At 49.9% G+C, this 17,416-nt stretch overlaps 2 protein-coding genes and 1 long non-coding RNA gene across 5 annotated transcripts in view; 1 reads left to right on the forward strand and 2 right to left on the reverse strand.

The window, feature by feature from the left end:
- Positions 1 to 453: 453 nt before the first annotated feature.
- LOC308576432 (LHFPL tetraspan subfamily member 5 protein-like) lies at positions 454 to 8,752 on the reverse strand. Of its 2 annotated transcripts, none has more exons than XR_014003201.1 (3): positions 7,748 to 8,752; positions 3,030 to 4,039; positions 454 to 2,852 (listed from the first exon to the last, which is right to left on the reverse strand). XR_014003201.1 is itself a non-coding variant. In XM_081175819.1 (3 exons), exons 1-3 carry the CDS (start codon positions 8,178 to 8,180, stop codon positions 561 to 563), a joined length of 705 nt encoding a protein of 234 aa, XP_081031945.1. In that variant the 5' UTR covers positions 8,181 to 8,752; the 3' UTR covers positions 454 to 560. The 2 variants fall into 2 exon arrangements, 1 of the variants encoding a protein (XP_081031945.1); XM_081175819.1 differs by having other exon boundaries at positions 454 to 589; positions 3,797 to 4,039.
- On the forward strand, positions 8,745 to 9,776 carry LOC308576472. The gene is made up of 3 exons (XR_014003258.1): positions 8,745 to 9,030; positions 9,271 to 9,310; positions 9,673 to 9,776. It is a non-coding gene; the product is annotated as an uncharacterized lncRNA (long non-coding RNA).
- A 2,045-nt stretch (positions 9,777 to 11,821) lies between these two features.
- Positions 11,822 to 17,416, reverse strand: part of HDAC6 (histone deacetylase 6) — a 37,326-nt gene continuing 31,731 nt past the window's right edge. For both annotated transcript variants that reach the window (XM_081175681.1, XM_081175682.1), the window contains exons 27-29: positions 17,192 to 17,338; positions 15,885 to 16,013; positions 11,822 to 13,839 (exon numbers count right to left, since the gene is read on the reverse strand). In XM_081175681.1, the coding sequence (XP_081031807.1) occupies positions 13,771 to 13,839; positions 15,885 to 16,013; positions 17,192 to 17,338 (345 nt within the window). In that variant the 3' untranslated portion in view covers positions 11,822 to 13,770. The remainder of the gene's footprint in view (positions 13,840 to 15,884; positions 16,014 to 17,191; positions 17,339 to 17,416) is intronic.

The following is a 17,416-nucleotide window of genomic DNA, read 5'->3' on the forward strand; positions in this document are numbered from 1 at the left end:
ACTGAAAAAATAAATTACACAACTGACGGCATAATTGCATAATTAATTTCAGTGGAATAAAAAAAAATCAAAAACTATGCAGAAAATAAGGTTGATGGTTCACACAATGATCAGGAACTAAAAAAACGGGTGGACTTCACCATAGTGCTAAATGGAGAGAGAGAGAGAGAGAGCATGGGTGTGTGTGTCTAACAAGATCTACTTGGGTTCCCCCCACCCACCCTCCAGAGAAGAATTAGCGGGTGGGATGGAAGTCCTGTTGCACCAACAGACCTTGTTCAGCAAATGCAGCAACTTTGTTGAATCCCACCCACTGATAGAAAAGACATATTTGCTCACACGATTTCCGTTCCTGACTTGGACAAACATGCAACCTGCAGCAATTTCTGCTTCCGTTTCAGTTTCCGGCAGAATTCTCCAACATCCCTACTAATAACGCATCACAATGTAGCATTTTTTAAAATAAAAAATATCTTTATTGCAACAGCTAGGCACAGCAAGGAAAGGGTTCTGTTGTGGCGAGCGACCGACTCTGAAGGATGTCCGTTGGGAAGGTGAGATCAGTCCGGAGTCAGTGCTGAAGTCACACCTGTGTGCATACAGGGAATGGGAAGAAAAAGACCTGGAAAGACACTGATCTTCTCGTGTCCCTGCCTAAGCAAGACATTTGCTCTCCGAAGGAGAGCCCCAATTCCCCCACCCCACCGAGGCCAACACATTTTATTCCTGCATTTCAGAGGGTTGGTCTAGATGACCCTCAGGTTCCCTCTTCCAAGTCTACAATTCTTTGATGTACTGGTCATCTGTCCTGCACTCCTTGTGCTACTGCCTGGAGCAAGTCGCTTCATCCTGCAACAAATGAATGACCTTTGGGGTCCGTTCCAGCTCTACAGTTCTATGATCCCATAACCTTCCCTCTGAACTAAGCAGGAACCATCATAGGTGATATTGTGGCACATGCCCTACAAGCATATTTGGGTACGGAGGCCTTGGCTGGTGTCACATTGGCTAGTGTCCTGAAGGAACATCTCCACCATAGCTGTCAACTTTTCCCTTTTCTTGCGAGGAATCCTATTTGGAATAAGGGAATTTCCCTTAAAAAAAGGGAAACGTTGACAGCTATGATCTCCACCCCCATCGTTCTGCCCGGACGCTGAGGTCCAGTGCCGTGGGCCTTCTAACGGTTCCCTCACTGCGAGAAGCAAAGCTACAGGGAACCAGGCAGAGGGCCTTCTTGGTGGTGGCACCTGCCCTGTGGAACGCCCTCCCACCAGATGTCAAAGAGAAGAACAACTACTTGACATTTAGAAGACATCTGAAGGCAGCCCTGTTCAGGGAAGTTTTTAATGTGTGACATTTTAATGTATTTTTAATCTTTGTTGGAAGCCGCCCAGAGTGGCTGGGGAGACCCAGCCAGATGGGCGGGGTACAATTAATAAATTATTATTATTATCATCACATTCCAGCATACCAAATTTCAGCTGCCTCTATTTTATAGGATACTAGGATTGTTATTATTTTTTCCTAGGTTTTTAGGTTTTTTAAATAAATATAAAACAGTGTCACCGCCACTATTTTAAAGGCATTTTTTAAGGACAAACTTCATACATTCAGGGTTGTTGTTTTTTGGTTATTTTTTAATTAAGTGTTTCTCCCATGCTGGGGGTCAGGGTTACAAGTATTGAGGGAGGAGGTGTGAGCAGTTGCCCAGCAAGGCATGAATGGTTCTCTCATTTCCTCCCTATAAAGGTTTTCTTCATGTTCTAAGTCTATGTAACTCTCAGGCTGACCTTGACTTCAGACACAGAGTCAGGCTGCATACAAACCACATGTGTAAAGCACATGACTTGCCCCAAAGAATCTTAGGAGCTATAGGGTTTTTTTAAAAAAAAATATTCTGGGAAGTGTAGCTCTGTAAGGGCAAACTATACCCCGCCAGGAGTCTTTGGGGGAAGCTGTCTGTTTAAAATTTATTTGTGTGTATGCAGCTGCAGTTAGTCGATTTATTTTTCTGGCATGGAGAGGTAGCTTACAGATTTTCTGCTTCAGGAACCAAACTGAGCAGAGCCTTCTCTGTGCTTGGTGGTGAATATCCCATGGCTCTAGTGCCAGGCCTGAGATCCTGAGACATATCTCATGTGGGGCTTGGCAGGGTCAGAGAAAATACACACCCTCTTGGATCAGGCCAGGCATCAAGTTACAACCAAGATGGGGGCACTGACTACAAGCGGACCTCCTGCCCTTTGTGCCCCAAGCCACACAGGCCTCTAGCATGAGCAGTGATGTAGCGTGGGTTGCCAGTGGCCGATGCAAGGCAAGTATCTTCGGTACCACCCACCAATAGGTTGGAAAAAAGAGGCAATAGGTCCACAACCTACCCAAGTGGCAGCTGCAGCACCCTGTGAGCGTTTAGCAGGGTGGAAAGCAAGACGGGGGATTGGTATCTTTCTAAAGCCTTGCAACCGGCCATACCCCAAATCCGCTCCTCAGTCTGCCCATGCAAACACAAGAGATTTTCTGTGTGGGAAGGGCACACTATTGTCTATTTATTATTCCTTTTTTAAAAAAATTGTGCCCCTAAGAATTTTGAGCCCAGGGCAACCCTCCCCCCCCCCCCGTGGCCCCACCCATGCTATGCCACTGAGAGTGAGTTCTGTATACTCTATATCAGGGGTCAGCAAACTTACCACGCCTCGGGCCGGTGTCTCCAGCGCCAATTGTGCGGTGGGCCAGAGGGCGGGGGAGCGCGTGCCCATACGTGTGAGCACACAGTATTTCTGGCACACTTCCGGGTCGGAGAACGGAAATAGCTTGTGTGCATGTGCACAGGCCTCCTCCGGCCCGGATGTGCACTGGAAATAATGCTTGCGCACAGTGGCGTAGCGTGGGGGGTGCAGGGGGGCCCGGCCGCACCGGGCGCAACATCTGGGGGTTAGGGTTAGGGGGCACAAATCCACGGGTTAGGGGGCGCAAATCCACGGGTTAGGGGGCGCAAATTACTTGCCTTGCCCCGGGTGCTGACAACCCACGCTACGCCACTGCTTGCGCATGCACACAAGCTATTTCCAGTCCTCCTCCGACCCAGAAGTGGGCAGCCACCCAGCACAGCACCGGTAAGAGCGGGCGGCGGGGGTCGCCACGGGCCGGATAAATGAGTCCCACGGGCCTTACTTTGGGGACCCCTGCTTTATACTTTTCCCCTATAACTCACAGAGTGGCTGGGGAAACCCTGCTAGCTGGGCGGGGTATAAATAATAAATTTATTATTATTATTATCACCACCACCACAGAATCCCATTTTTGGTGGTGGTGGCAGTAGTGAGGCAACGGAGCGCAGACTTTGAGTTCTTTACACAGAGACCTAGATAGTGCTTTGAAAAACACTGGAACAGGGTATGAGGAGAAAATGGGGCCTCCTCTACCGCCTTCCCACTCCCCACCCCACTTTGGTGGCAGCAAGTAAGGCAGCAGAAAACCCAGAGTCCTTAATCCCAGCTTGTGGCAGAAAGGGAGAGACTTATCAACACATTTGCATTCGCAGAAGCATCGCCACCAGTTTTATTTCTCTGGTTTGGAGGAAAGGGAGGGGCTTCAGAGGTTCCTGGAAGACTGGGCCTCTTTGCTGCAGCCTCCAGCCCCCTCCACCTTTCCCCCATTTCAGATGCATCCTTGTGTCTCATTGGCCGTTGCTAGGCAGCAGCTGACATTCCTGCCAGCCTCGCATCTGAGCATCTGCTGGCTCCCATCCTTGTCCAGAATAACAGGGACGGGGGGGGGGGGCTATTCTGCTGCTTACCTCTTCCTCCCGAGGGTGGTGCATAGCCTGCTGGTAGCAGAGCATCCTGCCGGTTCCCCAAGACGAAAGCCAGGGTGGCCAGTACCAGGGCATCGGCTATGCCCAGCAAGGCAAGGGTAAAGGCCCAGTGTATTGTGCAGGCACCCAGGGTGTAGCTCCTGGCCCGAGGCCCACAAAGAGCCCTGACTTCAGGGGCTCCCCAGCCATCTGGGAAAACCAGGCAGCCAAGAGCCTGACAAGTTGCTGTGAGACAGAGAGAGACAGAGTTAATAAAGTTGATGTCCTTACACATAGGACCCACGTACCTACGGGTCCGCCTCTCCTGGTATGCCCCGCAGAGGACCTTAAGGTCCACAAATGACAACATTTTGGAGGTCTCAATTCGCAAGGTGGTTAGATTGGTCTCAACTAGGGCCAGGGCCTTTTCAGTACTGGCCCCGACTTGGTGAAACGCTCTGTCTCTGCAGGACTTGACATCTTTCCGCAGGGCCTGCAGGACAGAGCTGTTCCGCCTGGCCTTTGGTTTGGACTCTGTCTGACCCTTATGTTTCCCTCTCCTTATGGTTTTGATGTATGGGCTACTTTTAAAATGAGGCTGCGTTTTAAATTGCATTTTAACCTGTATTTTAAATTGGTCCCCCCCCCTTATGTTTTTACTGTAATTTTACTGGTGTTAGCTGCCCTGAGCCTGGTTCTGGCCCGGGGGGGGCAGGGTATAAATAAAATATTATTATTATTATTACACATACACCTCCATAGGATGATAATCTACTGATTCCCACCCCCAATCTTGATGCTTAACCTTGGGACGTACTTTCCCCAAGCTAGCTCCAGAGGGGGGAAAGATTGGGCTTTTGCCAGGACCCTGAAGACCAGCAGAGGTCCATTGCCCCCCTAGTACTATAATTCTCACTTTGCTCAGCATGTTCTAGAACAGGCATGTCCAACTCCCAAGAGACTCTGATCTACTCCCAGTACAAAAAAATGGCAGTGATTGTTATGTACTGAGTTGAATAGGATCCAAATGGCAGCAGTTTGATTGGTCCTAGAACAATAGGATTCAGAATGCAGCAGTCTGATTGGTCCTAGAACAATAGGATCCAAAATGCAGCAGTTTGATTGATCTTAGAACAATAGGATCCAAAATGCAGCAGTTTGATTGGTCCTAGAAGAATAGGATCCAGAATGCAGCAGTCTGATTGGTCCACAGGAGCCACCCAATCCAGCTCCAGGTGGAAGGGAATCCACAACCTGATTGGCCTACAGGAGAATCCTGGAATTAGCCAATCACGTGGGGCCCATTGTGTAAATAATGTATATAAAGCAGACATTCTGGGGGAACGTCCATTCCTCCTCACCACTATGAGCTGAATAAAGAGCATGAAATCCACAGCGCCACCCGCGGGAGCTCAAAGAGGGGCACTATGTCTGACGGCCCTCAGCATTCTGGAGCCAGCTCTGTTCTCTCCCCCTACTCCAATCCTGGGGGGTGCAGGAAAGGACCCCATCCTTTGCCCCAAACATTTTGGTACTTGAGGGGAAAATCTGAATGATGTCACCCTCCTGCTAATTTATAAGGGGCACAATCCACCAGGAAGTTGTCTTGCAGAAGCCTCATTGAAATGGATAGGAGCAGCACAAGAGCACTACAAGCAGTGGCGTAGCGTGGGGGGTGCCAGGGGTGCCGGCCGCACCGGGCGCAACATTTGGGGGGCGCATTTGGCCGGCCCTCCTCGAGGAAGCAGGAACCCCACTGTCCTCGGACCTCCTCCGAAGGCTGGCGGTGGGACGGAGAGACCTCCTCCCGCCGCCAGGCTTCGGAAGGATGCTCCAAAGCCTGGCGGTAGGGCGGAGAGACCTTCTCCCCGCGCCAGCCTTCGGATGGCTGCTCCGAAGCCTGGCGGTGGGGCGGAGAGACCTTCTCCCCGCGCCAGCCTTCGGATGGCTGCTCCAAAGCCTGGCGGTGGGGCGGAGAGACCTTCTCCCCGCGCCAGCCTTCGGATGGCTGTCCTGAAGACTTGTGGTGGGAGCAGTGGCGTAGCGTGGGGGGTGCAGGGGGGCCTGCTGCACCTGGCGCAACATCTGGGGGGGGCGAGGAAGAGACTCGAGTGCTAAAATCCACGGGTTAGGGGGCGCAAATTACTTGCCTTGCCCCGGGTTAGGGGGCGCAAATTACTTGCCTTGCCCCGGGTGCTGAGAACCCACGCTACGCCACTGACTACAAGGGAACTCTATCCCTCAGTCAGGGCTCTGTGTATACTGCAGTTGAGCAGGAACACAGAAAAAGCACAGAATACGGTAATGGGCACAGAATTCAGTTTTCCAAGAAAAGTAGCTTTTACTCTTTACAGCAGGTTTCTGGCCCTTAGGGCAGCAAAAGATATGCTAGTAGGAGTGCAGGCAGCATCTGCAGAAATCTCAAAAGATGGATGATTAAATTGGATCTGGAGTCCTGCATAACTCCTTGCCCCTCCCCCGTGGCTAGCAAAACCAGAAGAAGAAATTGTTCAGAAATAGAGACAATTGCAGACTAAATTATGCAAAAGAAGAGAATTATGCAAATTTGCTCAACTTGCATAGTTCATAGGAAAATCTCTGCTGAGTCAGAACAAAGGCTTGCCAAGGTGGCTGACCGGGTGCCTTTTGGAAGCCCAAAGCAGAGCATGAAGGCAATAGCTCTCTCCAGCTGTGGCTCCACTGTTGTCCCTCAATGGGCAGGTATTCAAAATACCAATGACTGGTATTCGGAAAGGTGTTGATGGTACCTCTAATAATGGAGGAAGCATATGGCCATCATGACTAGTAGCCGTCCGCCCTGTCCATTGGCCTTGCTGCCTAAGAGTTGAGAAGCCAATGGCATCTAGAGGGTCGCCCGTTCTAAAACAGATACATTTTGGTGGTCATGGTAGGACACCTATTTAAGGTTTTTTATCTGTCTCACTTTCACTTCCATATTGGCCTGACCAAACATGAGAATAGCTCTGTCTTCCTTGTGACCTTCTTCATCTGATATTTAGAGCTGTTGTGTCTCTGACAGTGGAAGTAATACTACATGCTCACCATGTCTAGAAGCCCCGGAGAGTCTTCTCCTCCATGAATTTGTCCAGCCCACTTCAAATCAGTGGCCATCACAAAGCTTTGGAGGAGTGAATCCCACAGTTTAACTGTGGGTTGCATAAAGAAGAACTTTCTCTTATCTGTCCCCATTCTGATTAAGTCAGTGACTCTGAGTTCTAGATTTATAAGATGCAGAAAATACCAGAATCCGGGATCCCCCAATAAGACTGAACATAGGGGCAGATTCTGGGCAGATAAAAGGAAGGAGCCCACAGCTCAAAGACCTTGTTGGTAAAGGCTAGGCAACCCACAGTCAAGGGTAGCAAGCAAGATTTATTCTCACCGCAGGTGAGTATTGGGGGACCCCACTTAGGTGGGGAGTAAAACCAGACTCCTGCTTATTGAGAATCAAGCCTAGCTGTTGGTGCATAGCCTCATCTTGGATTGGGTCTGTTGGTCACACCAGCACGTGACTCACACTGTTGTTTGCCTTCTAAATATGTTACCAAGCAATCACATGGCTGGTTTCTGCAGGATATGACCCCGGGTGAACATTTGTGTGTGTGTGTGTGTGTGTGTGTGTGTGTGTCTGTCTGTCTGTCTGTCTGTCTGTCTGTTTGGCAGTAGAAGAGACTCCTAGAAGAGGCAGTGGAATCTGCTTCCTTGGAGGTTCTTAAGCAGAGGATGGATGGCCGTCTGTCATGGATTCCGGCATTTCAGGGGGTTGGACCAGATGACACCAGGGTCCCTTCCAAATCAAAGATTATTTGATTCCATGAACTTATTGCCCTCCCACCCATTCCTTTCTAAAAGAAGGTAGCCCAGGCCTGCCTGCTCTCATCTCACTCAGGAAAGCTGCCATTTGCTCCCACCGAGAGGGACCTTCTCTCTCACCTGCTGAAAGCTGCTGCCAGGCACACACCTTGTAGACAGTCCCTGGGCTGCAGACCCAGAAGAGGCCCAAGGAAGCCACACTGCCCATCACCAGGACCAGGGCCATCAGGACAAAGACCGCGGCTGCCTTGAAGGATGGGATCGGGGTGAGGGTGACCAGTGACCCCTCGCACTGGAGGGTGCCATCCCGCTCCTTGCAGACTTGGTAGAGGCCGAAGGAGCCCACGGCGCTGACGCTGGGGTCAAAAAGGACCCCGGAGGGGGGCAGCTGGTAGGTGAGCGGCGCTGTCTGCACCCACGCCGGCTGGATCAGGACCACGACCTCCAGGACGCCGAAGCAGAGGGTGCAGCCAGCCCAGAGAGCGCCCACTGCCCTGGCATTGCGCACAAAGTCCGTCTGGTAGAGCGCAGCTGCTTCTCGGGCTGCCAGCATGGCTCAGCCCTCCTTCAAGGGGTCTGCCCGCCCTCTTGCACCCGGGGTAACCTCCACGAGGGAGCAGCTTTCCAGAGAAGGATACAGTGGGGAAGGGGGGGGGTCGCCGTGTCCCTTTTGCGCCACAATCCAGCGTGCGCCCACTTCCTCCGGCTGCGGATGCCCTGCTTTCGTTTTCAGCTCTTGGCTCCTCTCCTCCTCTGGGCAAATTTCTGCATTCCTCGGCTCCTGCAGCTGCAGCTTTCCCTGTCGCTGGTTCCAGGCTCCCTCTGGGGCGAGGGAGGGCTGCTCGGCTCGCTTCCTCCGCAGTCTCTCTGCATTCCTCTGCTGGGGCTGCTACCTTCCTTCCTTCCCCGAGATTGGCTACCTTCCTTTGCGGGGCGCCGAGGGAGGGAAATGCTGCTCTCCGGCTCTTCCCATCCTCATTCCACAAACCCGGATTTATTTCCTCCAGCGACGGAGGCAAAAGCAGCTGCCACTTGGCCCGGCGCCCAGGTTGACTTGGCCGCCTCGTCCTCGCCTCCCTAGCTCGGTGGCTCAGCAAGGAGCGGCCGGGAAGATGCTCCGCGCTCCCTCCACCTGCCCAGGGCGAACTCCCACACGGCGAGGATGGAGGCACGCTTTCATTTCCTGGCTTGGAAAAACAAGAAGCGATGCTTTGGGGCTGGGAAGGAAGAGGGCCCAGAATAGCTGTCCCTTTCCTCCAAAATGCACATCGGCTACAAAATGCGGGAATGCAGACAGACACATCTCATAGTCCTCTGCAGAGAAGGGATTTGCGTTTCCAGCAGGGGGCAGGCAGCACAGTAGATTTTTAAATATTATTTTCGACCTATATACAACATATACTGTACCGTATATCCATACAGTGGTACCTCAGGTTAAGTACGTAATTCGTTCCGGAGGTCCGTTCTTAACCCAAAACTGTTCTTAACCTGAAGCACCACTTTGGCTAATGGGGCCTGCTGCGCCGCCAGAGCACGATTTCTGTTCTCATCCTGAAGCAAAGTTCTTAACCTGAGGTACTATTTAAGGGTTAGCAGAGTCTGTCACCTGAAGCGTATGTAACCTGAAGCGTATGTAACCCGAGGTACCTCTGTATTGTCATAGATCTTGCTAGAGTCTGTTAGGTAAAGGTAAAGGTACCCCTGCCCGTTCGGGCCAGTCTTGCCAGACTCTAGGGTTGTGCGCTCATCTCACTCTATAGGCCGGGAGCCAGCGCTGTCCGCAGACACTTCCGGGTCACGTGGCCAGCGTGACAAGCTGCATCTGACGAGCCAGCGCAGCACACGGAACGCCGTTTACCTTCCCGCTGGTAAGCAGTCCCTATTTATCTACTTGCACCCAGGGGTGCTTTCGAACTGCTAGGTTGGCAGGTGCTGGGACCGAACGACGGAAGCACACCCCGCCGCGGGGATTCGAACCGCTGACCATGTGATCGGCAAGTCCTAGGCACTGAGGTTTTACCCACAGCGCCACCCGCGTCTGTTAGTGAATGGTAAAAAAATAAAAATAAACAGTAGTATTTAGATAACCTTTGGGATTTGTTGTTGCTGTTGTTTAGTTGTGTCCGACTCTTCGTGACCCCATGGACCAGAGCACTTGCACTTTGACATGCTTTCAAACTGCTAGGTTGGCAGGAGCAGGGACCAAACAACAGGAGCTCACCCCATCACAGGGATTCGAACCACTGACCTTCCGATCGGCAAGCCCTAGGCTCTGTGGTTTAGACCACAGCGCCACCCGCCATTTAAGCCATTACGGACAAGCATTTAGCCATGTCAGAGGCCACTTGTGGTGATGCAGTTCCGACACAAGGTGGGCATCACAACGAAAGCTAGACCTAAATGCCAGAGCTCTGAGTTCTCTGTGAAGACCTTGTCGCTGCCGTGCATTCAAGTAGGTGGTGCTGGAGCAACGGAAGTCTCTCTCTACCCGCCATCTCACCTGCAATATGGGGGATGGTGTGATGTTAAGAACGCTGAACTACTTAGAATCATAGAATTGTAGAGTTGGAAGGGACGCCGAGGGTCATCTAGTCCAACCCCCTGCAATGAAGGAATCTCAGCTAAAGCATCCAAGAGAGATGGCCATCCAATCTCTGGTTAAAAACCTCCAAGGTAGGAGAGTCCACCACTTTTCAAGAGAATCTCTTCCACTGTTGAACAGCTCTTCCTGTCAGAAAGTTCTTCCTGAGGTTTGGGTCATAGCCTCCGGGATTTACGACACCACTTGCTCTGACCTTTCAGCAAACATACCAACTTGTGGCATCATGCAAACACAAATATGTCTGGAGTGTTTTTTAAAACACACACATACACATTGATTTGCTGAGCCTAAATGACCTGAAGACCTAAGAGCCACAAAAGTTTTGATCACAAGAGTTTGCTATTAAAGAGGCGAAAAATCCTATTGTTTTTGCCAAGGCTATCAGAGGGAGAAGATGCAGCCTGCCCCCCTCTTGTGCTCAGACCAAGCTCCATGATCTGCTGAATTCCTATGTGCGGCACAAATGTGCAAGACTGCAGAGAGTAAGGAGTTAAGGCCATCAAACTATATCTGAAAAGTGGGTACTGTCAAAAATCTTTCCATCATTGGAGCAAGGGTTTCACCAAGTGTGGCATCAGATCACCCAAGGCAGAAAGGTATATACAGGTGTGGACCAACTCTGGTGGATCAACACAACATTATGGATAACCGGAAGGTAGGTGAAAGAAGATCCTTAAGGGATCAGGCTGGAAGAACTGCAAGTGGATTTTGTGACAAACTATGTGTGAAACTATGGGATGCAGGTGGTGCTGCGGATTAAACCATAGAGCCTAGGACTTGCCGATCAGAAGGTCGGCGGTTTGAATCCCCGCGACGGGGTGAGCTCCGGTTGCTCGGTCCCTGCTCCTGCCAACCTAGCAGTTCAAAAGCACGTCAAAGTGCAAGTAGATAAATAGGTACCGCTCCAGCGGGAAGGTAAATGGCGCTTCTGTGCGCTGCTCTGGTTCACCAAAGCGGCTTAGTCATGCTGCCACATGACCTGGAAGCTGTACACCGGCTCCCTTGGCCAATAAAGTGAGATGAGCGCTGCAACCCCAGAGTCAGCCACGACTGGACCTAATGGTCAGGGGTCCCTTTACCTTTTTATTTGTGAAACCAAGTATCTTTTGTAAACTGCCGTGGCTTACTCAAAGGCTGCATCCAGTGAACTGGCATTTGCTGGACAGGGATAAGGAGGTGGAGGAAACTTGCCTGAATCTCTGGAACAGACTGGGATAAATACAAATTTAGAAGCAGAATGACAAACCCACACATCTGGCAAAACACCCCCCAGCCTCAGCCCCAGCTGCATCCTGCACATAGTTTTGACAGATGGCCAAGGGGGGATGTGTCAGAAATGGAAGAGAATGAGTTTCTACTACACACAGAGGCTCTGGCAGGTCATCAGGTGTGCAAAGCCTCCCCAAGGGTCACGTGTCACGAGGGTGTACGTCACGAGGAAGCAGAGAGGGCACTAGCAGCCAGTGGGCAGAGCATAGGCATGGCCCCAGTGGCAGCCCACGAGGAGGGCACAGTCATGGGATCACAATTTAAATGGCTTAGCATTGGACCAAGCAATCTGTCCCCGCTCCCCAGATCTAAAACACAGCCACTCCATTCACAGAAACACTTTATTTGAATAATTAGAAAGATTATAAAATTGAGCAGAGAAACAATGGCAAAGGAAGTAATCATATGCAAAGGATTTTTTTAGGCTATAATGTAACTAACTCCCCACTTCTAAAGGTTCAGTGAACCCCCACCCCCCTCCTTTATATCATGGTATGAGTTCGGCCCCTTTAGCAAAGAAGAGGGGGGAACTGTGTTGAACTCCCCAATCCCAGCCAGCATGGCCAATGTGGTCAGGGATGATGGGAGCTGAAGCCCAATAATATCCAGAGGATGACAGGTTCCCCATCTCTGCCCTATAGGCACCCCCATGCCCCCCCAGCTTACCAGGGCCGGCCCTGATAAAACTGACACCCCCCCACCCTCCCCATAAGCCCTTTTCAACCCATCTTTTCTCAAACCTCTTTTTTATGGATAGAGTTATGTGTCGCCTTGATCCTGACCCCATTCGGGTTTTTTTATTAGTTCAAGGTGAGGGGCAATCTGTGGTTGCCTGGAATCCAGTAAGGAAGGTGCTCCTCTGAACCACTTTGAGCCAGACAGGGTTGCCAAAGCCTTTTCCATTTGCCCACCCCTGCCGCTCATTGCCCAGGGTACAGCTCTCGGTTGCCCTTTGGAAGGACTGGCCGTGCTCCTTGCTTAAGACGACAGGCCAGCAAACATTTCCCACAAGCACAGTAACCAAGGCCCAATTCTCACATTCTCCTTTTGCAGCAGAACTGCAGGATGCCCAAATACTGCAGGAAACAGTGTGCGAATAATGTAGCTCTGGCATGCTGAAAGCAGAGTTTTAAATGGCCCCATTTTACACCCACCTTCACAGATGAGCTGCCACACACACACACGCACACACACAGAGAGAGAGAGAGAGAGAGAGAGAGAGAGAGAGAGAGAGAGAGAGAGAGAGAGAAACACACACACAATTTTGAGTCCACATACAGTGATGGGGCAGGAATGGGAAGAATGTGAGAATCTGGCCTTAGAAGAATGATAAGATAGCCTTCACGGCATCAGACAAGAGCCTTTCAGATCCCATGCTCCTGTCTCTATAATCTAGAGAGAAAGACCCCTTAGGCCATCCTCTCAAGCATCTTGCATGTTCTCTGCTACATGCAGCACCAAATACCGTAGAACCTTGGAACAAGCAAATCGAAGACTATCATCAAATATATATATGTATATAATTGCGGATGTCACCCAGTTTAGAGGAACTTGGACCTCCAGCCGTTTATATTTCAAGCCTTCTGGAGATGAACCTCTTCTAGCCACAGGATTCCGCTTGCCCAAAACATGCTTTTGTCTCAACTAGTTGCAGAAACATTCTTGATTAATAGGAGGTGGGCAGAGGGGAGAGGAGATAAGAGGAATACAGCCCTCTAGAGTGGCTGAGGAAACCTAGCCAGATGGGCAGGATATAAATAACAAATTATTATCATCATTATTATTATCATCGCTCCTTTCTCAGTTCAGCATGGTTTCCCTCCAACCTAGCATAAAGCAACTTTAGTATGGAGGAGAGAGGGTGATTTGGAAAAAATATGTGGCAATTTGAGACAGGATGGAATGGGTGTGTTGTGCAATCAGACTCTGGAAATGTGAGCAGAGATAAATGCCTGCCTTTCCAAGAAAAACATGCGCTTCTTCAGCAACAGGGAAAGCAAGTCACCTCTGCCCGGAAGTGAAGAAATCCCCAAGGTTGATTTGAAATGGACCCAATCGTGGAATACACCAGAAAGGAACATTCTTTGTCCTTGTGGAAGCAATGAGGTCGCTGGTGTTTGATTCGTGGCTGCTGGTGGTATTGCATTGATGATTGCTGACTATTATTTGGCACATCAAGAGCCCTTGAAGCATCAGGTTCAGTTCAGTGAGGTCAAACGATGGTAGATTGTGCTGCATTTTGTATTAGCTGCTCCTTACAAAGGGAGTTGCTTTAGGAAGGTACTGCCATGTCCACGCCAAACTTCAGCCGGTGCGCCTGGCTCTTGGCTTCAAAGAGAATCTGGGAGAGGGGAGAAGCCCAAAGGAACAATACTAATAAAAATAATGATAATAAACGCACAAAAGAGTGTCAAATCAGACTACAATTCAAGAAAACCTCAGGCATGAAGAGCATTGCTGGTGGTGAGGATTCCTCTGCACTGGATTCTACCACTGCACCCGGGTGGGCAGTAACCTCCCACTAGCGGAAGGAAGCGCAAATCCCCAAAATAGGGGAATGTGGAGCCAGGGCCCTGGAAGATTTCTGTTGTGTGAGCACTAAGTTGTTCTGCTCACATAATGTCTCGGTTGAAGTCAACCCAGAAAATAGTCCCATTAGGAGCAATAGGACTCACTCTCTAGTCTAGGGGTAGCCATAGACAGTGCCTTCCAAATGATGGGAGTTGCGATCCAAAATGTCAGGAAGGTAACACAGGGGCTGCACCTGCCGTAGTCAAGGAAAGAGGAGCCTGTGCTCTTCCAGATGTTGCTGGAATCCAGCTCTCATCATACCTGCCCTGGTATTCGATAGGGGCGCTGCTGCTGAACACGAGGGCTCTGTTTAACTATTCTGGCCAATCAGTGGCATTCCTAGCAGCACAGCTGGAGAGAGGGCAGGTGCAGTGGGAGGGGCCTGGCACTTGGAGCACCTCCCACTTTTTGGACGCATCAGCTGCCATTATTCTGAAGCAGAAGCCTGGGATTATTCCTAGGATTATTCAAGAGATGGGGCTGGAAAAGAGAAGTCATGTGCTTTCAAAATACTACTTTCCACCACACTGTTTTCCCGAAGAAGCATGGCTGCTGTTTTGTTTCATTTCTCATGAAGGGAAAATAATTCCTTTGAAGGAGTGTAGCTTCTTACTGGGTGGGACTTTGCACTCTCCCTCCTACAGGGATGTTGGAAATTTCCAGTGGGCACAAGAACAGAAACAGCCAGTGTTTGCTTATTCATCCCATGTCCGGAAAGAAAATCAATCGAGTGAATATGATTGGCATTCACTGTAGCTGTTTTCAGTCTGCAAATGATGACATTTTACCCCATTTGCACTGGTTTCCTTTGCACTGAAATGAATGGCCTCTGTGTTGAAATCAGTGGTGTGGGTTAATGTCATGATAAAGCAATTAACTACATCATTAATTACATAAAATTCCACCACAGCAGACAGCGAGGCAAAAAACCTTCAGTGCTGCCAGCAGAAACACATTCCATGCAGTTCACAGAATCTTCTCTGCAAAGAGCGAATTTGCTCTGCTCTCAGCATAATGGAACGGAATAGCCCCAGGTGGGAGAGAAATCCCTCTGGATTCTCTGTTAATGGAAGAAGTTGGCCCCATCAGAGAACAATCTCTTGTCAATAATAATGGAACATTCCACCCACACTCTTCTTTAATGCCACTGTCAATCAAACTTTTTTCTTAAAAAGAGCTAGAGTGAAACAAAGCCCTTATTTGCTGTTCCCAGTTCTTTTTCTCTGGGGGTACGCAGGAGTACACATACCCCTAAACATTTTATGAATCTTTGTACTTTTGTCCATTTACTGTATTTATTTTTTCCGATTTGAACTATAAAATGGTGATTTTCTTGAGTCAAAATGAGAGTACCCCTAAACATTTTTTTAGAAAAAAAGCACTGGCTGTTCCTGTTCAAAAGCTGCCAAAAGCTTACTTTTGTATCTCAATGGGGGAAAGCATAATGCACATAGTGAATTCAGTACCCAAGTCAACTAGTTCAGTGGCAAACCAGATTATGTCACTCCAAGTGCACTGGGGCTGGAACCCCTTAAAAGCAACAGCCATCAGATTATCTTGGGGCTCCCCGAGAGGGGTGGAAGCTCCTCCCAAGCCTCAAGTAATGATTTGCAACCCCAGCTGATGTTCCACCAAGCAATGCAGCTCAGACGGCTATGTATCATTTGTGTTGAATGACAGGACTGATGGGGGTGGGGGTGTCCGTTCCCCAAGCAAATGTGCATCTCATCAGACTGGTTTGGTATTTCCAAGCAGAAGGGCAAAGCCCTGGGAAAGGAAAGGGTGGGAAAAGGACCAAAGCACGACACAACTCACCGGGTGGTGGACATAGGCTTGGCATCCATAGCACCAGACAGAGAGGTCCGCAAAGCTAAGAACCAGCGGATGCCCAGACTCTGAGTTGTGAGCTACCATATGTTGCTTAATGTAGCGGCCACAGCAAACCTGAATGGGGTGGAAGAAAGCAGGCTTAGATGATGGTGGAAACGGCTCCAAAAGACAAGACTAACCTTCGGAATGGACCAAATAGACTCATTTGAAAATGAATAAACCAAGGACAGCTATCTGAAGCTCAACTCTTCTGCTCTTAGAGAGGACGGACCACACATCAGCACCCCATCTGGCAAGTATCAGAAGCAGAGGAGGAAGACAGAAAGCAGATACAGTGGTACCTCGGGTTACATACGCTTCAGGTTACAGACTCTGCTAACCCAGAAATAGTACCTCAGGTTAAGAAATTTGCTTCAGGATGAAAACAGAAATCGGGCGGCGGCAGCACGGTGGCAGCGGGAGGCCCCATTAGCTAAAGTGGTGCTTCAGGTTAAGAACAGTTTCAGGTTAAGAACGGACCTCCGGAACGAATTAAGTACGTAACCAGAGGTACCACTGTGCTGTGGAGTGGATCACCTCAGAGAAATCAAGGGGGCAAGTCAGCAGGCCACAGAAGGCAGTCTGCACAGTGCCTCAACGTGTTTAAGGACAATACAACATGGAAATCTCCTTGCCTTGCATACAACAAATACAGTGAACCCCACAGCAAGGAGGGAAAGGGGAAAAAACAATCTTTCCCAACGAAAATGAAACTGGGGTACAAAAAAGACAGCATAGTGTGGCAATTAAGAGCACTGGGCTAGGACTGGGGAGATATAGGTTCAAAACCCCACTGAGTCATTAATAAAACTCACCCTAATCCCCCTCTCCAGACTGCCATCATTTGAGGTTCCCCCATTACCGAAGCTCCAGTAGTGATAGCTTATCTGTTAGCTGTTAAACCAACTAAAACACAACCCTTAAAAAAACAAAAACCTGAAAACCCGGTACTGTTAATTCACTTTATGGATGGTGGGGGTCACTCCCAGTTTTACCTAAGCCCCTCCCCCCCCGCTTGCCCACCTTAAAGGTAAAGGTAAAGGGACTCCTGACCATAAGGTCCAGTCGTCGCCGACTCTGGGGTTGCGGCGCTCATCTCGCTTTATTGGCCGAGGGAGCCGGTGTACAGCTTCCGGGTCATGTGGTCAGCATGACTAAGCCGCTTCTGGCAAAGCAGAGCGGCGCACGGAAACGCCGTTTACCTTCCCGCCGGAACAGTAGCTATTTATCTACTTGCACTTTGCCCACCTTACCTTGTAACAAATCAGACAGACCCAATTCTCTGCCATGCTGCCACATTCTGCACAGGGCTCCAGCACATTCAAGCCAAGGGAAGGCACAGGGAGCACCGAGTCAAGGTGGGGGCACCATGGCAAGGGAGTCACAGCATAAAACAGCCCCTAGAAAGAGAGAGAGAGTATCATCTCTGCATCCTGGCACCCAAGCCCAGAAAATCCAATCCCAGGTACCCTCCCATC

Source organism: Podarcis bocagei (assembly GCF_964188305.1).
Source record: "Podarcis bocagei genome assembly, chromosome: 17".
In the NCBI taxonomy this organism is placed as follows: domain Eukaryota; kingdom Metazoa; phylum Chordata; class Lepidosauria; order Squamata; family Lacertidae; genus Podarcis; species Podarcis bocagei.